This window comes from Protobothrops mucrosquamatus, unplaced genomic scaffold (genome assembly GCF_001527695.2).
Source record: "Protobothrops mucrosquamatus isolate PMUCROS unplaced genomic scaffold, P.Mucros_1.0 scaffold2242, whole genome shotgun sequence".
NCBI lineage: Eukaryota > Metazoa > Chordata > Lepidosauria > Squamata > Viperidae > Protobothrops > Protobothrops mucrosquamatus.
In genome coordinates this window covers 125,975-148,334 of record NW_015388331.1, presented here as the reverse complement: position 1 = coordinate 148,334, position 22,360 = coordinate 125,975, and the positions used below count along the sequence as shown (strand labels likewise).

The 22,360-nt window shown below is 45.1% G+C and overlaps 1 protein-coding gene across 1 annotated transcript; it reads left to right on the top strand.

Annotated features, from left to right (window-relative positions):
* The first annotated feature begins 12,979 nt into the window (after positions 1–12,979).
* On the top strand, positions 12,980–15,634 carry ZHX1 (zinc fingers and homeoboxes 1). Its single transcript, XM_015824458.1, has one exon. It carries the CDS (start codon positions 12,980–12,982, stop codon positions 15,581–15,583), a length of 2,604 nt encoding a protein of 867 aa, XP_015679944.1. The 3' UTR covers positions 15,584–15,634.
* The last annotated feature ends 6,726 nt before the right edge of the window (positions 15,635–22,360 follow it).

Here is a 22,360-nt window from a genome sequence, read left to right as displayed (position 1 = left end):
ATAAGCTAGGTAAAATAGTAAATACAACTTTTGAGTGCATAAATCTAATTCCTCATGTAATCTAATTGGATGAATAACTAGGAAAGTGATCTCAGGGTTGTGTGGATGGGGGGGGGGGAAGTCCGCTCCAAATGCTGTGATTTGGATGATCAGGGATGAGAAAACTGCCAGTACTGTAAAGCTTTCATCATTAAAAAAAAAAAAAAAAGCACGGCTGAATTTGCACAACACGCTAATCCAAAGCCAAGTAAATAAACCAGGTCAGCATATTTGTGTACAGTATCCAGCTGCAGTTTGACTTTTCTAAGTGAGCCATCACGTTTTAGCTAGACCATTCCCAGTGCTTCTGGCACTGCCTTCATGTTAATTATTTAGAAAAATGTAAAATATTGATGTGTAACAGTGCAATCCAGTCTGCATCTAGAATGAACGGTGGGTTCCTTTGTGCCACGACTGGCTTTTAGGAGTGTTCATTTTTTCCCTAGGCACTCTTCTTTTGTAGTGTTTGCTTTCATATTGTATACCACCCAGAGCTTTATACAAACAAATACAAAACCTGTGTAAAATACAGGAGATAATTGAAATGGAGTAGCTTAGGGCAGTTTCTCTCCCCCCCTCCCCATTTATTGCAAACCCTGGCCTATGGTGAAACTGGACAGAGGTTTTTGTCCTAAATGCTGGAGATCTTCAATCTGATGTTCTTCAGATGAACTATGAAAATATCCCCCAAACTGGTGCCAGAGTATGGAGGAACCAGCGACCCACGAGCAGGGAGTAGATGTCTGTGGAGATCCTCAGTCATCCAGGTCATGATTGTCCCAAAGGTAAATAAAGGTGCTTTCAAAGATATTTTGCTTCTCATCCAAGAAGCTTCAGTTCTTTATGAGAAGCGAAATGTCTTCAAAGAAAAACAAAGTCCAGTTGCCTTTGGGAAAAGCACCTTAGCAACTTTTTTCCTTATTTGAAAAAGGCATCATAACCTTCCGCAAAAGAGGTTTTAGATGACTTGAAGTGCAAAAACACGATCGACTGCTAAACCTGGGGTGGAAACCAAGACTGATTCTCCCTTCAGAGTCGCCCAAATTTTTAAGATAAGATACAGTAACCTTTATTGTCATTTTTTTTTACTGTTGGCACACTTGGCACACATTAAAGTGAAATTGTTGCCTGCTCTCAAAAGTGTACACATAACAATTATAGACATACTATACACATACATATCTACATACCTACACCCTTACATATAAATGCATATAAATATTAATCACTGTCCATCTTGGATACATAGTGGAAAGAGGAAGCTTGAGAGTTCACAAGGTTGATACTGAATGGAACAAAACTGTGACTGAATCTGGATGTTCTGCTTCGGATACCACGAAGCCTCCTCACAGAAGGTAACAAGGAAAACAAGTCATGAAGAGGAGGTGTAGAATCCCAGACAATCCTGTAAACCAGTGGTTCTCAACCTTTTTAATGCCACGACCCCAACCGGTCGTAAGTTGAGGACTAAACCGGTCGTAAGTCGAGGACTAAACTGGTCGTAAGTCAAGGACTACCCAACCGGTCGTACGTCGAGGACTTTCCCTGCCCAGGAGTGCCGTGCATGCGTGGTTCCGCCCCCTGCGCCGGCTGAGGCATAGCTGGCAAGGGGCAGAGACGGAGCAGGCCGACCACCAGCTGGCCCAGCCCAAGGGAGGTAAGGCACCCGCCGGAAAAGGGGAAAAAATGGCGGACAAAAAAAATGGCGGACAGCCTTGCTTGGCGACCCCCGTGAAATGGTCGATCGACCCCAAATGGGGTCCCGACCCACAGGTTGAGAACCACTGCTGTAAACCTTGTTCAAGCATCGCTTACATGTCATGTCCTGGATAGAAGGGAGTGAACTGCCAATAACCTTTTCTGCCATCCTCACCACTCTCTGCACCGCCTTCCTGTCTGAGGCAGTGATGCTTCGAAACCAGACAGTAATGCAATATGACAGGATGCTCTCAATGGTCCCTCTGTAGAAAGTGGTAAGGTACCTTTACTATCATTTTTTAGTGTGGGCACACTGACACACATTTAAAAATGAAATTCTGTTGCCTGATCTTAAAAGTGTACAACATACAAAAACACAAACGTATAAGCATGCTATATACAACATAGGTCAGGGGTGGCGAACCTATGCCACGGGTGCCAGAGACGGCACTCAGAGCCCTCTCTGTGAGCACACAGCACCGTCGCCCCAGTCCTAGGCCTTCAGCTGGGTTTTATAAAACCTTTTCGCTTTAGGCCTCCGCCCCCGTGTGCAAAAAAAAAGTTCAATCAGTCAATTTTTTTAAAGAAGAGACTCGACAGCCATTTGTCAGAAATGGTATAGGGCAGGGGTAGGCAACTGTGGCTCTTTTATGACTCGTGGACTTCAATTCCCAGAATTCCTGAGCCAGCATGGCTCAGCATGGAAACCTCTCCCTTTCTCCTCAGCATGAGTGGCTGAGGAATTCTGGGAGTTGAAGTCCACGAGTCATAAAAGAGCCAAGGTTGCCTACCCCAGGTATAGGGTTTCCTGCCTGAGCAGGGGGTTGGGCTAGATGACCTCCAAGGTCCCTTCCAACTTTATTATTATTATTATTTCAACTTCTCGTGGGGAAAAAAAGTTGCAAAGTTGGAATTGATTGATTGAACTTTTTAGTTCCACCCAGTCTGCCGTTACCACCATAACCACGCCCACCCAATGGGCCACGCCCTCCCAACGGGCCACACCCACCTGGCAGTCGACCATGCATAAGAGGGTTATGGGTTGCAGTTTGGGCACTCGGTCTCTAAAAGGCTCGCTATCACTGACATACGTGCACCCTTACATATGGGTTAAGCCCCCATCTGGTGGCTCCCATAAAGGGCAGAATGGACTTCCAGACCGCTTTGAACCGCTGCCCTAATTTTCCCCCGGACCGCTCTGATCCTCCCCTTGGCTTGTGGGAGGGAGGAAAGAAAGCGAGCGGCCATTGGGGATCCCGCAGAGCGATCCGCCTTCCCTTTCTTTTCCAGCCCAGCCGAACGGCGCCGCGGCCAATCAGGCGCTTGCTTTCTTTTGCTCCGGCTCGCTCACAGGGGAGGCGGTGACTCCTCCCACCGGCCTCCTTTCCCATACTCGGGGGAGGGGGGGAGTTAAGAGAGTCTTGCAGGCCCCGCCCCTGGGCTGCTGCTCCTGCCTGCCCGTCCGCCCGCCCGCCCGTCCTCCGGGTTGAGCACAGAGGGATGCCCAGATCCGCTCGCCGCCGCTTGCAGCGCTCGCGCCGCTTGCTCCCTCCCTCCCTCCTCCCCTCCTCCCTCCCCGTTTAATAAAACATATGCATTTTATAGCTCCGGACGCGCGTTACTTTCAACGAGGATTTTGCAACCTGGATGGAAAAAGTGAATCGGAAAAGGAGGTGTTTTTGTTTTTTTTGTTTACTCCTCCTCCCCCCTAAAAGGATTTTTTTTAAAAAAACAAACCAAAAAGCTGGAATCCAGTTCAAAGTTCACAAAGCATCACTACCCCCTCCCCCCAAAAAGTGCAGTAGATTTTTTTTTTTTTTTTTAATGCAAGATGGCGGACTTTCCCTGAACAGGCACAATCCGAGGACTCAACAGCAGCCTGCAAAACGTTGCGAGGTAGGGCTTTTTGCAGCGGCTCTTTCGGGCTTGGGCACAAGGCCCAGTCCAGTTCGTCGGAGTTCTGCCCCGGGGCGACGGTTAGCCGGCGGGCTGAAGAACGGCAAGGCAAGGGGGAAAAAAAAAAGCCCTGCCCGCCTTTCCTTCCATACAAACAATCGGAGATCTCGAAGCCGAGAGTCCCGGCGAGAAGGTTCGACTCTCCGGAGAAGATCCGTAGAGCCGGAGTCGTCGTGGGGAGCGGGGGGAGAGGAGCCAAGGGCGGCACCCCCGATTTTCTGCCCGGGATCTCCTCCTTGGGCTAGGCTGGGTGGGAACCCGATCAGGGAAAGAGGACACCCCCTTCCCCCCAAATTTAGGGGATTTCGTGGCAGGAACGCAGAACCCGAAGGGATGGGGGTCCTCGGAAGTATTTCCAAGAGGGAAGAAGAGTTGGCCTCCTTGTGCAAGAAGGAGGTTTGGAAGCCCCCCCCGCCCCCATAAGCCCCTCCGCCTCTATTGTTTGCGGTGGGTGTCGGAGCCTTGTTGTGTTCTGGTTTTTGTGATGATTCAGAGGTTGTTAGGAAACTGGAAGGACAGAGGTGGCGGGCCAGATCCAGGCCTATTCTGGAAGGAAGCGAGAAACTAAGTCATTGTGGAAACATTCACACCACTTTGGGCTTTAAAAAAAAGAAAAAAGAGAAAAAAGATCGCTGTGCTATGCGCGGATACGTTGCACAACGGGTTGGGTTGGCCAACGCCAACTATGTGTGTCTCCACTGGTGAGACCAATGGAGCTGTTGCAGGTTAGGGTGCCCTCTGCAAAATAAATGGGCCATCAAGGAGAGAGAACACTAGGTAGATTTCAAGTGGGTGAGTTTAACACACACACACACACACACACACACACACACACACACACCCAGGTTGAAAGGGAAGGTGAACAAGCTGAAATAAATTGAATAGTTTCTGTGAATGGTTCCTCCACTCTTTTCTTTCACAGTACAGGCAGTCCTCAACTTACCGATCACAGTGGAGTCCAAAATTTCCATTGTTAAGTGAGACATTTGTTAACTGAGTTTTGCCCTGTTTTATGGCCTTTCCTGCCATGGTTGTTAAGTGAATCACTGCAAGGGATAACAAGAGTAATCCGGTTGTTAAGTGAATCTGGTTTCCCCATTGACTTTGCTTGTCAGAAGGTGGCAAAAAGTGGTCACATGAACCCAGGACACTGCAAATATCATAAATATGAATCGGCTGCTAAGCATCTGAATTTGGATCACGTGACCATTGGGATGCTGCAATAGTCGTAGGTTTGAAAAATGGTCCTAAATCACTTTTTACAGTGCCGTTGTAACTTTGAACGGTCATTAAATGAACTGTTGTAAGTCGAGGACTACCTGTACTCAATTTATTGTAGAGTTTTTCTTATTATTCCTGTAGGCAGAGGAATTTCTCCAAGCTTAATGGTGCTCAATCAGGACTTTGTGGTGGGTTTCCCACTGCCAGCTCTGTAAACTTGGGGTTCCAGATAGGACCCCTTCCCTTTGGGCATCTACCTGTCTCCATGCTCCCTGTCACTCATTTGATAAAAAGAATCTTTCCATTTTTTTTAAAGTCACACGGGAATAGCCATTAGTATGGAATAAGGACTCCTGCCTTGGGCAGGGGATTGGACTAGAAGACTTCCAAGGTCCCTTCCAACCTTATAATTCCACGTTCATTCATATTTTCAAGGCTACTTGGGCCACATTGATGTTTAGAATAATAATCCTGATAGAAGTCAGTGTTTTCTTGAGGTGCTCATCCACCCAATTTGGGGGGGGGGGTAAACAAGGCTGGGATGCTGCTGATTATCTGGACCATCAAAAACAACTTCACCAGAAGGGAAGTGTTTTATAATAAGCCACGATTCCCATGGCAACCATGGAGACCGTAGAATTAAAGTATAGCTGGGCTGGAAATTTTAAGTTTTAGGCTGCTGGAAAGAAGCACAAGAGGATGGAGTGGGGTAAAGCCTGTCCACATTTGGCTCTCTGTCCAGTCAGTATTCATGCTGCTGCTTCCTGCTGAAAGATCCTTGTGAGGTCCAGCAGCCAATATGTATAGACCAGAAGGGGGGAACCATGGCCCTTTTATGACTTGTGGACTTCAACTCCCAGAATTCCTGAGCCAACCACAAATTGAAGTCCACAAGTCATAAAAGAGCCATGGTTCCCCACCCCTGGTGGCTCAGGAGCTGATGGCTGGCTCAGGAATTCTGGGAGTTGAAGTCCACAAGTCATAAAAGGGCCATGGTTCCCACTCCTGGTGTAGACTATTTAGCTGTGACACATTGCCAAGGATGCACCACGAGGAAGCTATGGCACTGTGACTGTGGGAATGTCTCACAAACTACATCATTTTGCAACGGGATGCCCCCTCAGAAGGTTCCCGAGATCCCTGCAAGAACTACATAATCATGAGGGCACTGCTGTCCAATGGCTAAACAATCTACATACCCAGGCATAGGCTTAACCACTTACTAATTGCTTGTACATAATCTAATGTTATTCATAATTTTAATTCATCATTTGTATTGTGTGTTTTTAAAATAATTCACTGTTCTGGTGTAGTATACAGGTAGACGTCGACTTATGGCCACAACTGAGCCCCAAATTTCCATTCCTATGTGAGAAATTTTGCCCCATTTTACGACCTTTTTTGCCACAGTTGTTAAGTGAATCACAGTTAAACGAATCTAGTTTCCCCATTGACTTTGCTTGTCAGAACATCACAAATGGTGATCATGTGACTCTGGGACATGACAAACGTCATGAATACGAGTCAGTTGCCAAGCGTTTAAACTTGAATCACGTGACCAAGGGGCTGCTGTAGCGGTTGAAAGTCTGGCAAATGGTCATAAGTCACTTTTTTTTTTTGTAACATTGAACGGTCACTAAATGAACTGTTGTAAGTCGAGGACTACCTGTATGCTGATACGCATTTTATACACGCTGTTTTTGTGAATTTTATGCATTATGCATTAATTCTGTTACGTCATATGAAATAAATGAATAAAAATTGGTTCGGTCACTCTGTCTTGAGCTGCTAGAAAGCTTTCCCATAAATTAGGGGGAAGTGGTTCCTCGTTACTACACTGCCAAGTTGTGTTTCCTGGACGTATTGTAACCTTGTCATGCTATTTATCAACAAAGTGTGTGCCATTTTGTTTTTCAGACCAAGCAATTATCACTGTGATACATGATGCTCATGCTTTTGTCCCGAGGACTGATGGAGCTTTGGAGGAGACTTAAATGAAGCATATGCACATAGAAAGTTCTAGAGCTCTGGAAGAATATCTGAACTCATGATAGGTACTCTTGTTTAATTTGAGGGGAGGGTTTATAGGTAGTCCTGAATTTACAACTGGTCACTTAACAACCGTTCGAAGTTACAACACATTTTACTTAGGACTGTTGTCGAAGTTACAACAACCCACACACACTTCTGTGGTTACATGACTGCATTTTGGCGCTTGACAAATTGAGCTCAATTTACATATGTTTGCAGCATCCCGCAACCATGATTTGTGGTGTTTTTCGCCAGTTTCCGGTCTTTACTTCCAGTTTCTGGCAAAAAACGCCCATTGAGGAAAATTGATTTGCCTAACGACCGTGGTATTTGCTTAATAACCACGGTGCTTGATTAATGACCAAAATGCTGAAAAATTGGGTCTCGTCACCCAAAACCTCGACTTATGACCAGGCTTAATTACGGTCGTAGGTTGAGTGCTGTGTTGGATAAAATCAGCAAAAATTGTTTTCATCCTACAGCAGGGGTCTTCAAACTTGGCCCTTTTATGACTTGTGGACTTCAACTCCCAGAATTCCTCAGCTAGTGTGCCTGGCTGAGGAATTCTGGAAGTTGAAGTCCACAAGTCATAAAAGGGCCAAGTTTGAAGACCCCTGTTCTACAGCCTTTCTTTCCTCATCTCCTCTCGCTCTTCATTTGTGTCTGCAAAAAACAGCTGGATAGAGGTCACTATTGGCCAACAGTGAGAAGGCTGCTTATCATATTTAAGAAAAATCACCTAGCATAATTTTCCTGAGTGTGTAGGTAGTATTGACTCAAGGTTATGATGGATCCTAATCTCTGCCCCAATATTGAACTTAGATGACATTGGTTTATGTCATGTTTATGCGCATCAGCATAAAAACATCAACACAGAAGCTGTTTTTCATGCAAAGGGCCGAAGCGTGAAGTTCACACTCTTTAAGGATTAGTGCCTGAGGTAACATCGCCTCACAGAACCCTTTTGTTACCTCAGCGGCAGTAGCCCAGTAGGGCAGGAAAACAATACCTAAGGCCGTCTGCTGCCTGAGATGCACTAAGTAATTTACAGACAGTCCTCAACAGTTCAATTAGTGACAATTCCAAGTTATAACAGCACTGAAAAAAGTGACTTATGACCATTGCAGCCTGTCTCCACGGTCCCGTGACCAGAATTCAGATGCTTGGCAAATGACTCATATTTATGACAGTTGCAGTGTCCTGGGGTCATGTGATCACCTTTTGCGATTTTCTGACAAGCAAAGTCAGTGGAGAAGCCAGATAACAGCTATGTCACTAACTTAGCAACTGCGATGATTCCCTTAAAAAACGTGGCAAGAAAAGTTGTAAAAGGGGGCAAAGCTCAGTTAACGAATATCTCGGTTAGCAACATAAATTTTGGGCTCAATTGTGGTCATAAGTCGAGAGCTACCTGTGTTATAATACATATTATTAACGTTTTAAGATTTGTATGGTTAGTATGTGATTGAGCAACTCAGTATTTTTCATAACCACATTTGTATGAGAGTATTGTAGAGCTAAGACCTATTTTAAACTCATTTGGAAATTGAACTTGTGGAGATCCTGGGAAAGGGAAGGGATTTACGAACAATTTCTCTCATTGATACTAGAAAGACTTTAAAAAGTCTCTCATTTTCTTCAGCTAAAGGTCTCCCTTTTCTGCATCATCAGTTTAGAAGAACTATAGGGAACCTATCCATCTATAGTTCAGAAGTGCCTAGAGGGAAAACAGGTTTAGATTTGAGGGGTCCTTGTTGCTCTCTGAGCTTGGTTGTTTTCTTGCAGACGTTTCATTACCCAACTAGGTAACATCAGCAGTGCTAGCGTTAGGTCTATGCTTCAGAAAAAGCAAAAGAGTCTTATGGCCCTTTAAAAACCAACAAATACAATGTGATACAGGTATATCCTCATTTAGTGACCACAAAAGGGACTGGCAACTTCGTTGTTAAGTGAAGCAGTCGCTAAGTGAAACCACAGTTGTGCTTACCATCTTATTTCACCTTTCTTTTTCTTTACAGACCTGCAAAGATCATAATATGAGGATTGGTCACGAAATTACTTTGTTGTCACTATTGTAAGTGGCTAAATGAGGTGTTGGTAAACGAGGACTACTGTATACGTTTCCATTGATTTCAGCCACTTCTTCAGGGGCAAGTGCTGTAGACTTCAGGTAAATGTGTGCAGAATTCAGCCTAATAGCCGCAAACCTTGTTAATTGACTTAGAAAAATGGCTCTATTATGATCAGTAAGATTTCTGTTAAGTAAATAGAAACACGTTTTTACACCGTAAATACTCTTCATCTGATTCCACTGCCTGATTTCCTTCCTTAGGATTGCTTTAAATCTCCTGATTTCATAGCTTCCTCTTTCATGTATTCCTTTTTACCTCAGAAGAAATGCAAAATAACAAGTGCAGAGAGTCGTCAACTTACAGCAGTTTGTTTGGTAATTGTTCGAAGTTAACAATGGCACTGAAAAAAACTTGACTTATGATTATTTTTCACACTTAGGACCGTTGTGGCATCCCCACGGTCACGTGATCAAAATTCAGGTGCTTGGCAACTGACTCATACTTATGACAGTTGTAGTGCCCCGGGGTCATGTGATCCCCGTTTGCGACATTCTGACAAGCAAAATCAATGGGGAAGTCAGATTCCTTTTCACAACCGTGTTACTAGTTTAACAGCTCTAGTGATTCACATCAACTGTGGCAAGAAAAGTCATAAAATAAGGCAAAACTCACTTAACAAATGTCTCACTTAGCAAGAAAAATTTGGGGCTCAATTGTGGTTGTAAGTCGAGGACTACCTGAAGAGCATCCAGGAAAAGGATTAACAGCGGACTACTTCAAAGGCCTCAGCTCCAGTACCAGTTTTAATACAAGTAGTTAATTACTGTAATTGGGATCGGCAACTCAATGCCGTCATAAAGCAAAACATCACATGACTATATCAACATATGACAGCCGTTCTGACAGTGGCCTTTAAATGAATCACTCATGGGCATTAAGTACAATGTCACTCAACTGTGACTTGCGACTTCTTGCTAGCTTCCCCATTGACTTTGCTTGTCCGAAGCCGGTTGTGAAGATTGAAAATAACAATCACATGGCTGCAACCAGGGCAAAAATGGTAAAATATGGCATGACTCAATGGTTGTATCACTTAGAAACCGAAGTTCCGTTCGCAATTGAGGATGTAAGTTGAGGACTACTTGTAACCTGATCTCTTGAAAATTAGAGATAGAAGGGATTGAGTACAGGACTTTGGAGTTTTTTGCATATATGCACACGTGCCAGAAGCCAGTGACAGAGTCTCAACCTTAAGTAGACTCTTAATAGAAGCAAGGTTTCTGAACCCAGTCTTAGAATCACATTAGTTAGGTGAGTTAAGATTCAGGCTTCCTTAAAGATGTGCAGTGTTAAGTTCTTTGCATTCCCAGAGTAAGTGCTTTATGGCAGGGCTTTTCAACCAGTGGTACGGGTACCACCTGTGGTACATTAGCACCTGGCAGGTGGTACGTGACCATCCTAGAAAAGTAGTGGGGGAGGGGAATGAGCTGAACCGGTGACAGCACTGCACAGGCCTGAGCAAGAGATGGCTGGAGCTGCAGGGCTGTCAGGGCTCAGCGGAAGCGCCAGGATCAGTGCCGCTTTCCAGCTGATCGGCGCTTCTTCGGGGCTGTCAGGGCTCAGCGGAAGCACCAGGATCAGCGCCAGGCTCCAGCTGGAGCTCAGCGCTGATCCTGGTGCTTCTGCTGAGCCCTGAAGAAGCACCAATCAGCTGGAAAGCAGCACTGATCCTGGTGCTTCTGCTGAGCCCTGAAGAAGCACCAATCAGCTGGAAAGCAGCACTGATCCTGGTGTTTCTGCTGAGCCCAGAAGAAGTGCCGATCAGCTGGAATGTTGCAGCATCTCCAGGGTCTTGTGATTTACATTCAGATGCTTGGCAACTGATTCATATTTATGACGGTCACAGTGTCCCAGGGTCATGTGAAGTGACCAAAACCTGCTGCAACCACCCAGGAGATGGGGGGAATAAAAACCAAACACCCCCCCACCCCACCCCCGCTGCCAATCCTCAACAGAAATGCTCACAACAATGAAAACCTCGGACAGGAGGAAGAGCGCTGCCGGGTGGGCAGGCAGGTGTCTTACTCGGCTGTGGCTTGGGGGGCACTTTTTTCAGTGCCATTGTAACTTTGAACAGTCACTAAGCGAACTGTTGTAAGTTGAGGACTACCTGTACTTTATCACTTTTTTCCTTTTTTTTTTTGTCATCAAGTTTTTGACACCTTTCTAGGCGACTGGTGGTACTCGAATGTTGCCATATCCTAAAAGTGGTACAATGGGTGAAAAGGTTGAAAAGCCCTCCTTTATGGTGCAACATCTGCTTTAGTTTGGCAAGATTTCTGTCCATACGTGAGGAACAATACAGGTAGCCCTCGACTTAATGACCACGATTGAGCCCAAAATTTATGTTATGTGAGTTTTGCCCCATTTTACAACTTTTCTTGGCACGTTTATTAGGCGAATCATTGCCGTTGTTAAATTAGTAACACAATTGTTAAATGCATCTGGTTTTTCCCATGTCAGAAGGTTGCAAAAGGGCATCACATGACTCCGGGACACTGCAAATCGTCATAAATGCGAGTCAGTTGTCAAACATCTGAATGTCAATCGCAGGACCATGGGGATGCTGCAAAGGTCATGAGGGTGAAAAATGGTCATAAGTTGCTTTTTTCAGTGCTGTTGTAACTTTGAACGGTCACTAAACGAACTGTTGTAAGTCGAGGACTACCTGTAAAGGAAACTACTTAAAAGAAGCTCAACATGTCTTTCTTGGTTTTCGGAGTTTATATGAGATTTATTTATTTATTTATTTATTTATTTATTTATTTATTTATTTATTTATTTATTTATTTATTTATTTAATTTATATCCCGCCCTTCTCCTTGCGGACTCAGAGCGGCTAACAACCAGAATAAAAAGCTAATCCCAAAAAACTACAGATTAAAAACATAATTAAAAACAAATATTAATGATTGGTCTAGTTAGTTTAAAATTACTTTAAAACCCCCATTAAAAATTTTCCCCTAGGCCAGTCCTGCAAGCTGGAATAACCATGTCTTAAGGGCACGGCGGAAGGAAGGGAGATCAGGGATCACCCTGATCTCTGGGGGCAGTTCATTCCAGAGGGTGGGAGCTCCCACAGAGAAGGCCCTCCCCCTTGGGGTCGCCAGCCGGCACTGTCTGGCCGACGGCACCCTGAGGAGACCCACCCTGTGGGAGCGTACAGGCCGATGGGAGGTAATCTGCGGCAGAAGGCGGTCTCGAAGATATCCCGGTCCGCTGCCATGGAGCGCCTTAAAGATGATGGTCAGCACCTTGAAGCGCACCCGGAAGGCCACCGGCAGCCAATGCAGCTCGCGCAGCAGCGGTGTTACATGGGAGCGACGAGTCCCTCCCAACACCGCCCGCGTGGCCGCATTTTGGACTAGCTGGAGCCTCCGGGTGCTCCTCAAGGGAAGCCCCATGTAGAGAGCGTTGCAGTAGTCCAGGCGGGAGGTGACCAGGGCATGAGTGACTGTGCGTAAGGCGTCCCGGTCCAGAAAAGGTCGCAACTGGTGGATCAGGCGTACCTGATAAAACGCCCCCCTGGTCACGGCCGCCAACTGGTCATCCAGTGTCAGCCGTGGATCCAGGAGGACCCCCAGATTCAAATGCATATGGCCTCATACAATGAAAACAACGCTTTAAAAAAAAATCTCATTTTTCCCCCCTTCCCTTTTCTTTTTTTAAATCCAGGGTGCATGGATAGTTCTTAAGAAGTTGCTGCTCCTTGCCTTTTCCTTTGGACTGCAAGTTGGTGTCTTACTGAATTGCACTATGGCGATGCTGCTGAGGGCCGAAATTGGGAGAAGCCACCCTGCAGGGCTGTAGTGCCCAAAGCCCACGACCAGATAAGCCTCTGGAAAGCTTGAAGGGTTGAAACTTGAATTGGTGTGACTTGTTGCCTTTTCATCGGAGGGGAAATGGCCAGCAAACGAAAATCCACCGTGCCTTGCATGGTCCCGGCGAGAGAGCCGGATATGGATCTAGAAGCCGTATCTGATGCGGAGGAGGTGTTACCGGTGATGACCTCTGTGGGAAGCGTGTCAAGCGACGAGGACTCTCGAGAATGTGCTGATTCAGACAGCCAGGCAAATAAAAAAGTTGAAGGCGGCTACGAATGCAAATATTGTACCTTCCAGACTCCTGATTTAAATATGTTTACTTTCCACGTGGATTCTGAGCACCCCACCGTCGTCCTGAGCTCCTCTTATGTCTGCCTCGAATGCAAATTTGTTACCAAAAGGTATGATGCTCTTTCGGAACATAATACCAAATACCATCCTGGAGAGGAGAACTTTAAACTGAACATGGTGAAGCGCAACAACCAAACCATCTTCGAGCAAACGGTGAACGATCTTACTTTTGATGGGAGTTTTGTCCAAGAGGAGAAAACGGGAGAAGAATCGGAGGGCTCAGAAAGCCACTTGACCGGCATCTCCATCAGCAAAACCCCCATTATGAAAAGGATGAAGAATAAGAACGAAACAAAGCGAATTGTGGTTTTTCACAACGCAGCCGAGGATGATCCTACGGAAGAAAAAGATGGCGACACCGATGTGGAGTGTGAGGAAATAGTAGAAAAAGGAGCCACTACAAGTTCAGACACCAACACAGATAATTCCTTAGCTGGGGAAGTGGCCACCAATGTTCTGACCCCCACCACAGTGATTCAGCCTGCTCAGGTGATCGCCACCCTCGCGTCTCCACCGACGTCTAATTTAATTTCTAAAGTCTTGATCCCTATTAACAGCATCCCAGCCTATAACACCGCTTTGGATAACAATCCTCTCTTGCAGAACACTTACAATAAATTTCCATACCCAACCGTGTCGGAAATCGCGCTCCTGGCTACTCAAGCTAAATATACCGAGGAACAGATCAAAATCTGGTTCTCCGCCCAACGCTTGAAACACGGGGTGAGCTGGACCCCAGAAGAAGTAGAGGAGGCAAGAAGGAAGCAGTTTAACGGCACAGTGCACACCGTTCCTCAGACAATTACTGTGATTCCAGCACATATTTCGGCGGCTAACAACGGTCTACCTTCCATTTTGCAGACTTGCCAAATCGTCGGCCAACCGGGCCTCGTCCTTACGCAAGTCGCGGGAACCGGCACACTTCCCGTGACGGCCCCCATCGCATTGGCGATGGCAGGAATTCCAAACCCAGCCCAACTGCAGAAGGCCCAGGGCCAAGCTACACAGCCTGTTCCCGAAACTAAGCAAGTTGCGGCTGTTCCCGCGCCCCAGCTTACAAAATCGGAGGTGGTGGCGGCTGCAGCTACCACCAACATTGATACGGTTGCCGTCCGGGCGAAGAAGACGAAGGAGCAGCTGATGGAATTAAAAGTCAGCTATCTCAAAAGTCACTTTCCTCTTGATTCAGAGATAATCCGGCTGATGGAAACCACAGGATTGACAAAAGGGGAGATTAAAAAATGGTTCAGCGATACCAGGTACAATCAGAGGAATTCAAAGCACAATTATCACAATCATCAAAACAGTGATTCCTGCACTATCGTTATCGACTCCAGCGACGAAACGAGTGAATCTTCCGCGCTGATCCAGCCACACCAGAAGCAGCCTTCTGCAGCCTCGGATTTGAGCTCTCAGAAGTTCAAAGACAAAAGCGCGGAGCAACTTAAAGTCCTCCAGGACAGTTTCCACAACCACCCAGTCCTTTCTGAGGATGAACTAAGCAGGGTATGTTCAGAAACAAAGCTGACCAGGGAAGAGATAGAGGCTTGGTTTGCAGAACAGAAAAAATTGAGTGGTTCTGGGGAAGAAGGTGAGGAAATGAATGCAGGTCATGCCGAGAGTCAGAAGGAAATTGCTGCAGCGGAAACCTCTGGAGGTGAAGGCTCTGGAGCCCAGAAGGCAGGGAAGCAGAGCAAAAAATCCCCGGAGCAATTGCACATGCTCAAAATGTCATTTATCCGAACTCAATGGCCTTCCTCCGAGGAGTATGACAAGTTGGCCAAAGAAACGGCACTTCCTCGAACGGAGATCGTGAGTTGGTTTGGGGACACCCGCTACGCCTGGAAAAACGGTGGCTTGAAATGGTACTACTACTATCAAGGGAACAATGCCAACAGTGCGAATGGTCAGGGCCATTCCAGGCGGAGGGGGAGGGGAAGGCCCAAGGGGAGGGGTCGGGGTCGGTCACGCGGGAGGCTGACATCCAACAAAAGGATCAAACTCTGGGACCAAACCCCGGTCATCAAGTTTAAAACTGGAAAAGCAATCCTCAAGGATTATTACCTGAAACACAAGTTTCTTAATGAGCAGGATCTTGACGAACTGGTTGCAAAATCACACATGGGCTACGAACAGGTCAGGGATTGGTTTGGAGACAAGCAGAGGCGAGCCGAACTTGGCCTTGAGTTGTTTGATGAAGAAGATGAAGAAGAGATGCTAGATGAGCAGGAGGAGGAAGAGGAGGAGGAAGAGGAGGAGGAAGAAACAGATGACAGTGACAACTGGGAGCCCCCACGGCACGTTAGGCGTAGGTTGTCAAAATCGGACTGACTTGGACATCCTTGGGCTTGTCGGGACCCAACCTTGCCACGTAATTGGCCTCGCCAAGCGATTGGTGCTGACCTACTTCTAGCAAACTGTCTACTTTGAGTTTGCTCCGCGTTGAAGGAGGAATTGAGAGGTTGACTCTTGCATCCAATGCAAACTTGTTCCTTGTGTGGAGCAGAAATGGAAAAACCAAGTCTGGAACTTGGATCTCCCAAGTCTCCAGAAAGTTAGCCGTTGTCCATATCTGCTGATAGGGGCACCTTGAAGGGACTATGTGCTCAATTGCCTTATGTTTGCTTCCAAAAATCCCGTAAGGAAAGAGGTTCGTTTTTAAGAAAGTGACAACCCCTCTGGGTTGAAAGAACTGTCACTAAATGGAAAAAAAAAGTGCTCAACGGTGTCCCTATTGCTAAGCTGCATGTCGGTTTTCTTCCCTCCAAACCTTCGTAAGCCTTCATAAGAAACTTCAGGTACCTGAAAAGATGTCCCACAGAAGAGAATCAAGATTTGTTGGCTATCTTCCCAGCATGCAAGATATTAAAACATGGATTTCAGTTACAGGAAGACAAGATTCTGGTAGAAGGTTGAGGGAGATAAAACCCCCATAGATAAAAGAGCAGTTCATCATTTCTCCAGAGAAGTGATGGGCATGTTGAGACTTGAGACTAAACCGCCATTGGTTGGACATGCACTGATTTGGATTCCTACCCTGAGGAGGTGGCTGGCCACAGTGACCCCTTTGGCTCTCTGCGTCTAGAAAAATAAAATGATTTGGGGAAAAAGGATACCAAAAGTGGGACACCAGGGGAGGGTGACAGTCGCTTGAAGTTTTTGCGGGTTTTTTTTTTAAAGGAAATTAGAGGAAAGGACTATCTTTGTTACATAGAGAGCCTGTGTACTAGGTTTACAGAACTCCTGCTGAATGTGTCTCTCTAGCTGTGTTCAGGGAATTGGGGTCTGAAGTATGTTTTTATATTAAAACTAATCCGTGTATATCATATTTAAACACTAGAATCAATTAATGCAGCCAATACCAAAAACTTAGCTTTGTTTGTGCAATTCTTTTTTTTTTCCCCCTTCCATCTATCGAAGAGGAAAACCCACTTCTCCTAAATTTCTGCAGGACAGTTTCTTTAATGAAAGGTTCATGGCTGAGAGGTCACTCAAGTGACCTTATGAAAAGGGAGACTCATGACATTTTTTGTCTTCAGAGGGCCTTTCATTGTCTTCTTCCACCCCCTTGTATCAAGACTCTTTGGACTAGTGTTTCTCAGCCTTGGCAGTTTCAAAATGTCTGGACTTCAGTGCCCAGAATGCTGAAGTCTCAGTGTGTAAACTTCAATTCCCACAATTCATGGCTGGCAGGGGAATTCTGGGAGTTGACATCCGTATATCTTCAAGTTGCCAAGGCTGAGAAACACTGTTTTTGGGCAGTAGAACCTGGTTGTGGTGTCCCTCCTAAGAGAAGATGAATGTCCACCTGATGGAGGTAGTGATGCTGCCCAAGCAGAAAACAACCCATGAATCACAAGTTCCTACCAAGCCATTTCCAGATGAGTATCTTTGTTTCCTGGTCCAAATGTACCTGCCAGCTGAGATTCCTTAACATTTCCGCCTTCCACAAGAAGATTGGAAGGTGCTAAACGCAAGGTTGGGATTGAAACAAGTTTAGCAGGTTGACCGCTAATCTTGGTAGGTTAGTCTCTCTTAACAGTAAGGCACCTGCCTAGCTGGCCTTTGGTTCCATAATGCTTTCCCCCCCCCTCAAATGAGTAGAATCTTACATACGGATGCAAAGACTCTGCCATTTTTGCAATCTCATGCAAGGTCTCGCCCTAAAATATCTGGGCTTACTCTCAGTGGGACCTGTAGGAGGAGGGAGAAGGAAAGTAGGGACAGATAGACAGAAGCAGAGTTGAAGTACCGTAACACACATCTTGTTCCTTTTTTGTGTGCATCACAACTTATAAAAGGAAAAGGTGTAATAACGCTGCTTTTGTCATGGTTACAACGGCAAGAACTGGCAAATGCTGCCGCCTAAATTACAATGTGGGGTGTGGCCATAACTGGGTGTAATTTAAGATTTAATAAGCAACTGAGCTGGCTTTTCTAAGTCTGGACTTGCAGATTTGTGGATGGTCAAACTGAAAACAGCAAAGCAAAGGGAAATTGGTCCTTTCAGTTAATGCCGAAAGATTGTAATACAGATAAGTCCTTGACTTACAACCATTGGTTTAGCGACCATTCAAAGTTACAGCACTGTTGCGGCATCCCCGGGGTCATGTGATCAAAATTTGTCAACCAGTATGTATTTATGATAGTTGCAGAGACCCTAAGTCACATGATCACCATCTACATCAGGGGTAGTCAACCTTGGCTCTTTTATGACTCGTGGACTTCAACTCCCAGAATTCCTGAGCCAGCATGGCTGGCTCAGGAATTCTGGGAGTTGAAGTCCACGAGTCATAAAAGAGCCAAGGTTGACTACCCCTGATCTACATCCTTCTCAGCTGCTTCCAACAAGCAAAGTCAATGGGGGGAAGCTGGATTTGCTTAATGACCATGTGTTTTTGTTAACATCTGCAGTGATTCTCTCCATAATTGTGGCCCAAAAAAACCCCCTCACTTAAAGTCATTAACCACCTTGCTTAGCCACAGAAATTCTGGTCCCTATTGTAATAAGTTGAGAACTACCTTAATGACCACAACTGAACCCACCATTTCTGTTGCTAAGAGACATTTGTTAAGTGAGTTTTCCTCCATTTTACCACCTTTCTTGTTACAGTTGCTTAGTGAATCACTGCGGTTGTTAAGTTAGTAACAAGGCTGTTAAGAAAATATGGCTTCCCCATTGACTTTGCTTGTCAGAAGGTTGAAAGGGGATCATAATGAACCCGGGACACTGCAACCGTCATAAATATGAGTTCGTTGCCAAGCATATGAATTTTGGTCACGTGACCATGGGGATGCTGCAACTATCATAAGTGTGAAAAATGATCATAAGTCACATTTTTCAGTGCCGTTGTAACTTTGAGCAGTCACTAAATGAACTGTTGTAAGTCGAGGACTGCCTCTCGTTGACAGTAGTTGTAACTAAAGGTTGCAATTAAGAGTTTTGACGTGTCATGCCTCCAAGTTGTGCAGTATGGAGATTTCATGAATTGGTCCAGGAGCACACACTTAGCAGAGATGTTCTGTCAGCCATGCAGTCTTGAAACCTGAGATTTACAACACAGATTGACCATCGAGAAGTAAAAAAGCATTAACAGATTCTTCATAGGAGTTTTTTTTGACAGAGATCCAGTGTGGGGAAACGTAAAATACAGTAATGACATTTCCTGCTATTCAGGCTTTAGCGTATTGCTAAATCTTTCCTGTATTTCATGGAATTCATCATTGCTTAATCCACCTTCCTTGCCATTTACTAGTTCATGTGAATTAATTTCTGCAACTACCTAATTGAACAGGCCCTTACTGAAGTAATGGAATTTTTTTTATGCAATACAGTTGCTCATACTCCCTTTTAGAGTTGTTTTAGAGCAGGGGTGTCAAACTGCCGGCCCACGGGCCGGACGCATCACGAGGAAACCGCGCCCGCCCCATTGCCAGCAATGGGGAAAAAGCTCCGATACGTCACGCGACGTCACATGACGTCACGAGTTTGACATGTCTGTTTTAGAGTGAAGCTTCCCCCCCCCCAGTGTCTTTTAATCTAATTGGGAAGATTTATTTTAGGGGATTCAATGTAAATGTTCGGAGTTGGAAGGGTCAACTTCAAAATACAGGTAGGCCTCAGCGTATGACTATCGCTTGGTGACTTTTTGAAGTTACAAGAGACCTTGGAAAGGCTTACGACCCAGATTTGAAATTACAACGGCCACTCCCTAGTCAATGTGAGTGCATTTTGGGTGTTTGGCAACTGGCCCGCATTCACAGCTATTTGCAGCGTCCTATAGTCATAGAACCAGGATTGACAACATTTTTTTTTTACCAGAAACATATTTATTTCCAGTTTCTGGTAGAAATGCCCAATAGCAAACCATGGGTTTGCTTAATGACTATGGCATTCACTTAAAGACTGTAACGTTCACTTTACGACCACTGCATTTGCTTTATGACCACTGCAAAAAAAAGTAAAATCTGTTGCAGTCACATGGTGATATTTTTTTTTCCAAACAAGGGTCATATTCCCTTGCAGAGTAATCTTCATGGGCTTAAGCATTAAGTGGGCAAACAATGGTTAGAGTAATCCATTTAGTAATGGTTCATTTTTATTCCCAAGCTTCAGGGAAAGGATACAAGGCTCTCATCATAGATCAAAACTAATTTCTTGCAAAAATAAAGGTGGGGTAAAATTTTATTTATTCGATTTCCATAGCCACCCAACTCAACCAAGTCACTCTAAATAATACTGATTATGTGCTGCCCTGTTATTTTTTACTTATTGATCACATAGATAGATGATCTGTCCCTCACCTAGTTTTTCTAAGTCTCCCAACTGCACTCATGGCCACTGAGATGGACACCATCCTCCTTACTGCTGGTCGTCCTCCTCTTTCCTTCCACCTTTCCCAGCCTTTTTCACAGTTTATTCTTTGCATAATATGTAGGATATAATTTCAGTGTGGTCATTTGTGCCTGTGGGTTGATTCATCCAATGATCCATTGAATGATAAATAATCACATTGTTATGTATAATAATAATACTTTGGTTCCACAATAACTGAACTGGAAGGCCAAAAGCATTCTGTATCTATAACTTTGAAAAAGCATACATTTTAAAATTTTATACTTATTAAGCATTTTACGTGAAATAAATGACGAATTTAAAGCAAGGGAGGAAAAAAACCCGTGCAATAAAGAAAAAGAAATTAAAGTTATGAAATACAATCACTTCCAACCCTCACTACAATAAATAATTACAATCTTATAATCTTATAATTACAATTTTATAATCTTCCCTGGATTACTTTAATTAGACTTCAACTCTCAGAATAGGCTGAGGAATTCTGGGAGTTGAAGTCCACCTATCTTAAAAGTTGTCAAGATTGGGAAACACTGCTTAGGGCTCCAGATCAGCAGTGATTTCATATGAATACAGGTAGTCTTCGACTTACGACCATAACTGAATCAAAAATTTCTGTTGCTAAGTAAGACATTTGTTAAGGTTTTTTTGCTCCATAATATGAATTGGAGTGAATTGCTGCACAATTAGTAACATGGTTCAATGAATTTGGTTTTCCCATTGACTTCGCTTGTCAAAAGGTCACAAAAGGTGATCACATGACTACAGGAGACAACAACAGTCATAAATGTGAGTCAGTTCCCAAGCACCAGAATTTTGATCACACTACCATGGGGATTTGCAATAGTCATAAGTGTGAAAAATGGTCATAAGTCACTTTTTTCAACGCTGTTGCAACTTTTAACAGGTCACTAAATGAATTGTTGTAAGTTGAGGACTACCTGTACTGATTAAGAGAAAGCAGGAACTATAGGATGGGAGTTTTAAGTTAGCTTGTTGTGTGAACTTGGCTAAAAAAAAATGCTGACTGGGGAATTCTGGGAGTTGAAGCCCACATCACCTCAGTTTCCCAGGTCAAAAGCATTGAATTAAGTTGTAGCACAGTTTGCTGTTAATGGCAGAAAGAGGAACTAAAGAGCCTCTTGATGCGGGTGAAGAAGGAGAGTGCAAAAGTTGGCTTGAAACTCAATATTAAGAAAACCAAAATCATGGCATCCGGCCCTCTCAATTCCTGGCAAACAGATGGGGAAGAAATGGAGGTAGTGACAGATTTTATCTTCCTGGGCTCCAAGATCACCGCAGATGGGGACTGCAGTCAAGAAATTAAAAGACGCTTGCTCCTGGGGAGGAAAGCTATGACAAATCTAGACAGCATACTAAAAAGCAGAGACATCACCCTGCCAACAAAAGTGCGGATAGTCAAGGCCATGGTTTTCCCAGTTGCAATGTATGGATGTGAAAGTTGGACCATAAGAAAGGCTGAGCGCCAAAGAATTGAGGACTTTGAACTATGGTGCTGGAGAAGATTCCTGCGAGTCCCCTGGACTGCAAAGCGATCAAACCGGTCAGTCCTAGAGGAGATCAACCCTGACTGCCCTTTAGAAGGTCAGATCCTGAAGTTGAAACTCAAATACTTTGGCCATACTAATGAGAAGGAAGGACTCACTGGAGAAGAGCCTAATGTTGGGAAAGATTGAGGGCAAGAGAAGAAGGGGACGACAGAGAATGAGGTGGCTGGATGGAGTCACTGAAGCAGTAGGCGTGAACTTAAATGGACTCCAGAAAATGGTAGATCTGGAGGAACGTTATCCATGGGGTCGCGATGGGTCGGACACGACTTCGCAATTAACAACAACAACAACAACAGTTTGCTGTGTAAACTGGCTCGACTGAGTCAATTGAAATGCATCGAAGGGAACTACAAGTTAGCAGGTTGCATGAGTGTGTGATCTCCTCAATGCTACGGGCTCAGCCATGTGGGAAGGGCAGCCCAGCCGCATCTGAAGACCGTCGCTTCCCAAAGCGTTGATCTACACGTGAATAGCTCTCTCTTCCTCACCGAGAAAGAACTTCTAAAGCGAACCCGAAAACTCTAAGCAGCGGATGAGTCCCCACCGAGGAGAGAGGTACTTATAAGTCTAGGACAGCATCGTTCGGCTTGAGACCATCTAGCCGGGATCGTCGGCGTCGTCTATGATCCCGAGAAGCCGCTCTAGCAGCGAAGCCTCCGGGGTTGTCGCTCACCGGCGCGGAGC